This window comes from Phalacrocorax carbo, chromosome 7, assembly GCF_963921805.1.
Source record: "Phalacrocorax carbo chromosome 7, bPhaCar2.1, whole genome shotgun sequence".
Taxonomy (NCBI): Eukaryota; Metazoa; Chordata; class Aves; order Suliformes; family Phalacrocoracidae; genus Phalacrocorax; species Phalacrocorax carbo.
Genome location: NC_087519.1, coordinates 3,752,065 through 3,760,354, shown reverse-complemented (window position 1 = coordinate 3,760,354; position 8,290 = coordinate 3,752,065). Strand labels below are relative to the sequence as shown.

The window sequence follows — 8,290 nt, the reverse complement described above, 5'->3', positions numbered from 1 at the left end:
GGCTACCACACGGCTCGTCACCCCCCAGCCATCCCCCGTGTGGGTGTGTTTCTATCTTCACCTCCCCCTCCTGCTTCACCTCCCTAAGGCAAAGGGACAGAGGTGTTGAGCTGGTGCTGTCCAGATCCCAGGAATGTCTAGGCTCCTAAATGCCACTGTAATCCTCTCCTGAGAGTCGCTGTCAGTCCCTGGACAGTGTGGGGTCCCCCTTCTCTCCTGGCCACCCCCAGGTCCTCCCACCCACGGCCCCAGATCTGGTGCTGGAGATGGAGGTGGACCATTAAGGTTTAATAGACTAATGGAAAGTGCCATGGGGTTTCTAAAAAGCTGAACCCTGCTTGCAAAACCCCTTTGGAAGGACGAGTCCTTCAACAGAGCACAGTTGCCTCAGCACAGGCTCGGCCAGCTCCGGAGTGACCCATTCCCAGCCAGGCCCTGGCATGCAGGAGCTCATCCCATGGTCCTAGCCGCTGCTCCCACTTCCCAGCTGCTCAGCTGCCTCACAAAGAGCTAAAAATATATGTCTGTGTAAGCAATCACTATAGCTATGGCAGGGGTTAGCCAAAGAGGGCAGCTGGGCAGCGTCACCGTGACCGGGAGGTGCAATGGGCACCATGGAGGCGACAGACAGGGGCAGGCTGGGACTGGCAGGTTGCTGCTGGTGCCTCTGGTGCAAATCCCCTCATGTCCCCATTTCTCCTTATACTGAAGGTGCAGCACACGACACAGCCCCTAGGAGGGGGTTCACTTTGCCTCTTGTGTTTTGGCAGGGGATGAGTGACGAGCAGCTCCCCACCTCTCCCCGCTGCCCTGCTACAGAAGGGGACACTAACGTCTCGGCCTCTGGTTGCCCTGAGCACTGGGTCGAGCCCCGGTTCACGCAAGCGGCAAGGGTCCGTGTGGTTGTCACAGCCATCTTCTTCTTGCTGGCGGCGGGCAGCAACGCGGCGGTGCTCGGCAGCCTGCTGAGGAAGAGGAGGAAATCCCACGTGCGGCCGCTGATCCTCAGCCTGGCGCTGGCCGACCTGCTGGTGGCAGTGGCAGTGATGCCCCTGGATGCGGCGTGGAACGTGACGGTGCAGTGGTATGGAGGGGACGTCTCCTGCAAGCTCCTCAACTTCCTCAAGCTCTTTGCCATGTACGCGGCTGCCCTGGTGCTGGTGGTCATCAGCCTGGACCGGCACGCGGCTGTCCTCCATCCCTTCTCCCGTGCTCGCCGCCGCAACGGACTGCTGCTCCGCGCCGCCTGGGCTGGCAGCGTGCTCCTGGCTTTGCCTCAGGTATGGCTCGGTCACCTCCCTCTGTGGTTCGCCCAGGCTGGGGTGGTTTTGGACAAGGGCTTCCCCATCCCAGCAGCCCCAACAAGTCCATCCCAGTCCATGGGCTCCACCACTACCAGGTTGGCTTTGCGGAGCGAAGCAGTGTGGTTGCTGCATAGGGTGCTCAGCGCTGCTTTGCACCTTCCTTATAGCACCTGTTCATTGCAACACCATCAGGCGTTATGGTTAGGGCTGGGAAAAAATTGCCTCCACTATTTTTTATTGCTCATGCACATGGTTATCTTCTCCTAAAAATGCACCACTGTTCCACTGCAAAACATGCTGGAGCCGACCAAGACAAACCTGAGCAGTTCCTGGCCAAAATAACATTTGGTATGGCCAGAAAATGGGATTTCACAGCCATCAGATCCCATCCATCCTGGTGATAGCCATGAGTTGGGTGCCCAGAGTGCCTCTCCCAGTCTGACGGCAGCAGGGAGGTGCTCTCCATGCACAGCCACGAGCACCTGCAGGACATGGTGCCCTGTGCAAAACCTCTCAGAGTTATTATTTGGTTCTCCATTTCAGCTTTTCCTCTTCCACCTGCACACGGTCCCAGGAGGGAACTTCACCCAGTGTGTTACTCATGGGAGCTTCCGAGCACACTGGGAGGAAACCATCTACAACATGTTCACCTTCACCACCCTCTACATCACCCCCCTGAGCGTAATGATCGTTTGCTACATCCGCATCATTTGGGAGATCAGTAAGCAGCTAAAGATCAATAAAGGTAAGCAGGTCCCAGCCCTTTAGTGTCCACCATGAGTCTATGACTTAATCTGCTCCAGCCTGGAGCAACGTTGGGTCTGTCCCAACACCCTTTGAAGGGTAACCCAACTAAGGGGTTCTACACAAACTTCTTGACCTCCCTCCTTCCTGTCGTCTGCTTCCTGTGGGCCATGGACCAGACCATGAGATGGTCGCCCCTCTCTGGCAGAAGCACAATCATGTATGGTTATGTTCTCCTGGTTTTCTATCCTCTTGACTGTCCCTGGCAGGTTTGATAAGAAGTCAAAACGACCACATCTCCAAGGCACGCATGAAGACTCTCAAGATGACCATAGTGATTGTTGCCACCTTCATCATCTGCTGGACCCCATACTACCTCCTGGGCTTGTGGTACTGGTTCCAGCCAGCCATGATCCAGAAGATGCCAGAGTATGTCAACCACAGCTTCTTTCTCTTTGGCTTGCTGCACACCTGCACCGATCCTGTCATTTATGGACTGTACACCCCCTCCTTTCGGGAGGACGTGCGGCTGTGTCTCAGGGGCATCGAAACAGCCATTACCAGGCACGAGAGACACAAACCGATCTCAGTCTCAGAGAAGAACATCAAGGATGCTTCTATAAATGGTGGGGTGGCATCAGGGGGCTCCAATGGGACAACTGTCAACACGGTTTGCTGAAGAGATGTACCCACAAGGAGATGGGAGAGACAGCTTTGGGGGCTGCTTTGTCCCACAGGATCATTCTGGAGACTGTCATAAGGAGGTTTGCCACCCAGCTTTGGTGGGTGAGGGTCTCTGCCAGAAACTAGGAATGTATCTCCTGCCTGTACTCAGGGTAAAAAACATTTGGGGATATTTATGGTCATTATTCCACATTCTGGCAGCCCCCTGACAACTAGAAAACCATCCTTTTTGTACCCTACGCATCAAGCATCTGCCACACTTGCAGCATTGACCCCTGGGAGGAGAGACGCTGCCTCCTCCATGGTCCAGGGCCACGTCTCCCAGGGTGGCCGATCTATAAGTGCCCTTTGCACCTACACTGAAGCGCGGAGCTGCACAGATGCACAGCGCTATGTGGTGTCACTCTGAGAGGTGGCAAAGGTGCAATCACAGGCTTGTACCGTTTTTTCCACCTGCTGTAGGAAAGACCCTCTGGAAATTTTGGCTCCCCTGGCTCAGAGCCTACCTGGTTCTCCCAGGGACATGTGCGAAGCACTGGGAAGGATGTAAATCTTTGGGGAGTGACTACTGCAAGGACATTAGTGCCCCCTGGGCTGCCTCCATGCTGGGGAGGGAGAAGGTGCTGCAGGGACGGATGGGTCTGGGCAAGAGGGATACAAAGAACTGCAGTGGGATGGGATGGGATGGGGTTTCTTCTCCCTTTTGGAGACAGCCGGAATGTAAAACAGTCCCTGCTGCCTTGCTCTGGCATGCAGGGAACAGTACAAACACATCCCTACATAGCAGCTCTTTGGGACACAGGGCTGACCAGGAGAGAAAGTATCTGGGGCAACTGGAGAGTAAGAACCAGACCCAACACTGCCCAGCCCCTCTTGACTGTCTCTGGCCCTGGGCATGAGCTGGCAGGTCTCAGACCACACGCTGGGCTGTCCCCAGCAGCTGGCATGGGCTCATAGGAGCAAACCCCACATTTTCTCCTGTTTTCCCCTCTCTCATTTATCCATGTTTTCTTTACCTTAATGGCTTGACCCAACACCAGCACCTCATCTCTGCCCCAAGCAGGGTGGGTGCAGCCACCCCACAGGTGATGCCTGGGGTGTCCCAATGAGGAAGGTGATGGGAAGCACCTGTGGGTGAAGGGGCCTTTCAGCACCCACCTGGCACCCATGGGTGCTGATGGGCTTTGGCTGCACTGTGAGGGCAAGGGAGGCTGCTGGAGGGGATCAGATGAGCTGTGGTGAGTAAAATGGATTTTTTTTTGCTTTTTTACCAGTGTTGATTGTGAAGGTAGAGGCATTTTCTCTGGGTGTTGGTTGAAGAGGTGGCTTTATTCAACTGTGTTGCTCCCTTTCATGCAATTAGAAATAGTAGATTATTTATTTGTTTATTATGTGCTGATTGTTGTTAAATGCAGGTTTTTTTTTGAAGAGAAATTTAGCTTTGAGTCAGGTAGGTTGTTTTTGTTTTGTTTTGTGTAATCTTTAGGCAGCTCCCTGGGCATTTCTGTGGCTACTGCAGCTTTGATTGAGCATCTGGGCTTTACCAGGATGAGAGAGCTTTGTTTTAAAAGCAGTTCTTAACTTGCTGTGGCTGTGTGTGTAGGGAAGCTGGGAGACGTCTCCCCCTAAGAAAGCAAATCTTCTTTGAGCACCAAGGGAGTCTGCTTAACCCTGTCTCCAAGAAGGGATGGAGACCTGTTGGTCAGAAAGGATCTGGACAGGTCTCCCAGTGCCAGCTAACTATTAAAATTAGAGAGGTGGCAAGCGGTGTCTGCAGGTTCCTGAGGCTAGGCAGTGAGGATATGGGAAGTCACGTTGCTCAGGGTGATGCCAAGCTGCGGACAGGTGTCGAGCACTTGCCTTTCCCCACGCTGTCATTTATGTTAAACGTGCTGCCCACAGAGAAAAAAAATTCAGTTAGAGTGGCAGGAGCCCAGGCTGGCTGGTGCGGATTAACGTGAGCCCTTTAGGAAGCATCCAAACTCCAATGAGATGCGTAATCGCCGTTTGGCTTTCCTGGGCTCAAGGCTAATGACACAATGCTAACCGGAGCGGGGCTCGCTGCTGCCAGGCTGGCTTGGCTCGACCACTGCAAGTAAGAGTTTCTTGTACGGTGATGGGAATGGCTTGTGGTAGGGGAAGCTAATTTATTCATCAGACGCTCATTTGGTCTCCCTGTTTGTATTACTGATGATGGCTAATGGGAGGCAGACCTCGTGTGTTTCTGGCAGGCCTCAAATAAGCAGGAAAGTGTCTTTAATCTCCTAAGAACACTCTCCACCCGCTTCCTGCTGAGTGGGAGAGAACAGGTCCGGCATTGCTCACAAGCTTTAGGCCCCTTGTCCCTTCTTGTACAGCGGCAGAAGGGCTCGGAGGCCTTCTCTGAGGAGTAAGAAGCACTTCTTCCCTTGTGGGAGGGACCTACCACCTTCACGCCCCATGGGCACGGTGAGAGGGCAGAAGCAGGTTTGGCTTTAGGTGAAGAGTAGGAAAATCAGGGTGCTGGCAAGGATACACACCTTGGTGCTTGGGGGAAGCACAGCGCATCCCTTGGGATGCGTGCAGGCACTGGGTACCTTCCCTCCCATTGCTGGCGCTCACGACTGACATTTTGGGAAGCCCAGAGCGTGGGCAAAGTGCCCAAAGTGACAGCTTTCATGCTAGAAGGAAAATGTCACTAGAAGAGCGTGCTGGCAAGCCGTGTGCCCAACGCACATGGGGAGAGGGAGCGAGCAGGCGGGTGGCACCTCCCCGGGGAAGCTTCCGGATCACTGGGGATCGACCTCGGTCTGGGTGCCGCCAGAGGCAGACCAAAGCCCAGGCCTGGTTTGAATGTCTCCACGTTTCTGGTTCCGCATTTCTTAAATCTATGCGTACTTTAGAGCGCAAAAGATTTTTGGGTCGCTCATGAGGAATACAAAAGCCGGCACCTCGCTCCTCCCCGCCGCAGGGGTGATCCTGCTTTCTGCCATGGTTCCCTCTCTCCCTACATTGCTTCAAGCCTTGGTCTCCAACAGCAGCTGCCCTCCTCCTCAGCTGGTTCCTGAGGTCTCTCCATGTATATATTTATTATCTATTTCCCCTTACGGGAGGAAAACGCTCCCACTTCCCCAAAATCTGCCTATTCCCCCCGGGAAACACCAGCTGCCACGCTTCTTGCAGTCACAGCAGGGTTGGATTTGTCTAACTCTGTAATGGCTCCTTAATATTCACCGCAGTAATGTAACGAACACATTAATAAGCACAGGTAGCTTTAATTTTACAACTCCTCAACCTGACCCTGGGCTGCCCGCTTCAGACACAGCAGTCCCTTATTTGGGAGGAAATTGTGATTCATTCCCCGTTAGCATTTTTATAGTACTGTGCATGTTCAAAGAGCCACGCAAGCGGCTTAAGAGGTTAATGCAAACCTTGGGTTAATTCATAATATTGTTAGTTACTCAGCACAATACTCGCATGAATTCAGCTGACTGCATCTCGCCACGTTGGGAAACACATGCTGAAATCAGCAGGAAGCACATAAAACAAGCGTGGGAGTAGGATATTAAGTATTTTGCTGGCCTGCTAAGGTAGAATCTGAGCACCTTAAATGTATTTATTTTCCTATTGCCTTTGAGGACAGCATTACCCCGCTCAGCAGATGTGGAGCTGAAGCACCGAGGAGGCTGTGCCCAGCATCCCTGCAGGCCTGGGAGCATGAGGGATGGGGCTACGAGCCCCCCGAGGGGCACTCGAGACACGTCCATCAGGACTCAGTACCCACCTGCAGCCCCCTTTTTCTTGTGAGTCTATTTAAACTGTTCAAAGCAGAAAAAGCCAATTGTTTTTTGTGCCTTTCCCTGCAGTGCAAACAGCCATCCATCCCACAGCTCCTGCCTAACCTCCTCCTCCTCCAAAGGGCCCCCGATAGCCCATCTGTTCCAAAAGATGTTTCTTTTGCAGATGTACAAGCCTTTTAACCCCACACTACCCTTTAGACAGCATGAAATAGCTCTCGCTTTTCTGGCTGGTTTTACCCCAAACCGACACATAGATGGCACATCATATATAACATGCTGAGGTGGACCAGAAATGGGCAAATACTCCCAGGAACCCCATCCATGCCTCAAACCTCAAGCTTCTGCATCGAAATATCAGGGAGTAAACTACTATAAAGTAGTTGAATCTGTTGTAAATTGTTAGTTTATGTGTATTTTAATTGCAAATCAACACTATAATTAGCACGTATGTTTCTCGGGCTGAGGCAATGCAATGTGAGCATTATTAATGGACTGTAAAAGGCAATGGGGAATTGGATTATAATATTCTTGTTTTGCAAGCTATATGGTGAATAAATAAATTCATTCTGGCAGCAAACACTTCTAGCTCCGTCCACCAAGAAGAGGGGTTGCTGTAAATGAACTTGTTCTCAGCCTTGAGTTAGAAAACCTGATTACCAAGTCATTATTTCTGGCAATTAGGTACCAGAACAACATCAGAGGAAGAAGAGATTTTCTTTGAAATATTTAACGAATCCAGCAGTAATCATAGAGTCATTTGCTGGAAATATGTGATGAGATTTTTATTTTTGTGGTTAGGGTTCACTGTGCAATGAAAACCCACGTTTATCAAGTCTACTACTAAAAGCTAGACTGCAAGCTTGAACTGTGGCACATATCCAGCTTTTCTTTACCTAGAACCCCCGGCGCTCTTCATCAGGTTTACCCCACGCCCAGTCACTAATCAGAGGACAGTCCTTTGCTCCTTTTTCAGTTTCAGGCAGTTGTAGTTTGCTTTGTAACAACAGCTAATGCAAAGGACTCGGTTGGGAGGGGGAGAGCGTTGCCCCGTTTATGTTGCACGACTAAATTGTGCACGTGGACATGTGTGTGTTCAAACAACCCCCCAAAATGCCCTTCTTCAAGATTAGAAAAGATGAATCAGAGAGATACTGAGGTTCTACACACCAGCATTAGGCCAACCTAATTAAGGCGTAACCTAATTAAGGTGTAACCGCCTTAATTCTGAGCATAGAAAATTCAACCTCTTTGTGAGAGCTTGGTGCGGACAGTCTGTCTTACAAACACACAGTATCGTGCACAAGTTGTCGCGTGGAGGCCTAAGCGAAGCCTACCTGACGTTAACGGTACTACAAATGTTCACAGACATAAATGACAACCCTACCAGTTCTGCTGCCATTTTACTCCACTTCTTACAAGCGTTTCAGGAAATAGTTGGCACGTTACTGGTAGCGAGCCCATTTGTTTGTAAAGGGAGGCTGAAAACAATTGAACACAGGCAAAAACGATGAACCAGATCCCCAAACCCAGGCAGCCCCAACCCCAAAAAGCCTGCCAGGTGGCAGCATAAGTGGAACCCTTCACCCTCCTTCTTCTTGGTGCAGAAAATACAAGTGGAAGGCAGTTTGACAGGAATAATCCTTATTCAGTGTCGGTGCTGAAGGGCCTGAGTTTGATCTGCACGCTAACCAAGGAGGAGATAGATCATGGCTGAGAGCACTAACCTTGTTGATGTTTTGGAGGGGGGTGGGGGGGGAAACCATACTAGAAACCATTAAC

At 51.5% G+C, this 8,290-nt stretch overlaps 1 protein-coding gene across 1 annotated transcript; it reads left to right on the top strand.

The window, feature by feature from the left end:
- The first annotated feature begins 773 nt into the window (after nt 1-773).
- LOC104045526 (gonadotropin-releasing hormone II receptor) lies at nt 774-2,727 on the top strand. The gene is made up of 3 exons (XM_009505506.2): nt 774-1,280; nt 1,848-2,049; nt 2,318-2,727. Exons 1-3 carry the CDS (start codon nt 774-776, stop codon nt 2,725-2,727), a joined length of 1,119 nt encoding a protein of 372 aa, XP_009503801.2.
- Nucleotides 2,728-8,290: the final 5,563 nt, after the last annotated feature.

What these genes read in the sequence shown, in the direction of transcription:
- LOC104045526 (XM_009505506.2), top strand. Translation starts at nt 774, where the DNA reads ATGAGTGACGAGCAGCTCCCCACCTCTCCCCGCTGCCCTGCTACAGAA. An exon ending in TGCTCCTGGCTTTGCCTCAG is followed by an intron (nt 1,281 to 1,847) that starts GTATGGCTCGGT and finishes TCTCCATTTCAG; the next exon opens with CTTTTCCTCTTCCACCTGCA. An exon ending in GCAGCTAAAGATCAATAAAG is followed by an intron (nt 2,050 to 2,317) that starts GTAAGCAGGTCC and finishes TGTCCCTGGCAG; the next exon opens with GTTTGATAAGAAGTCAAAAC.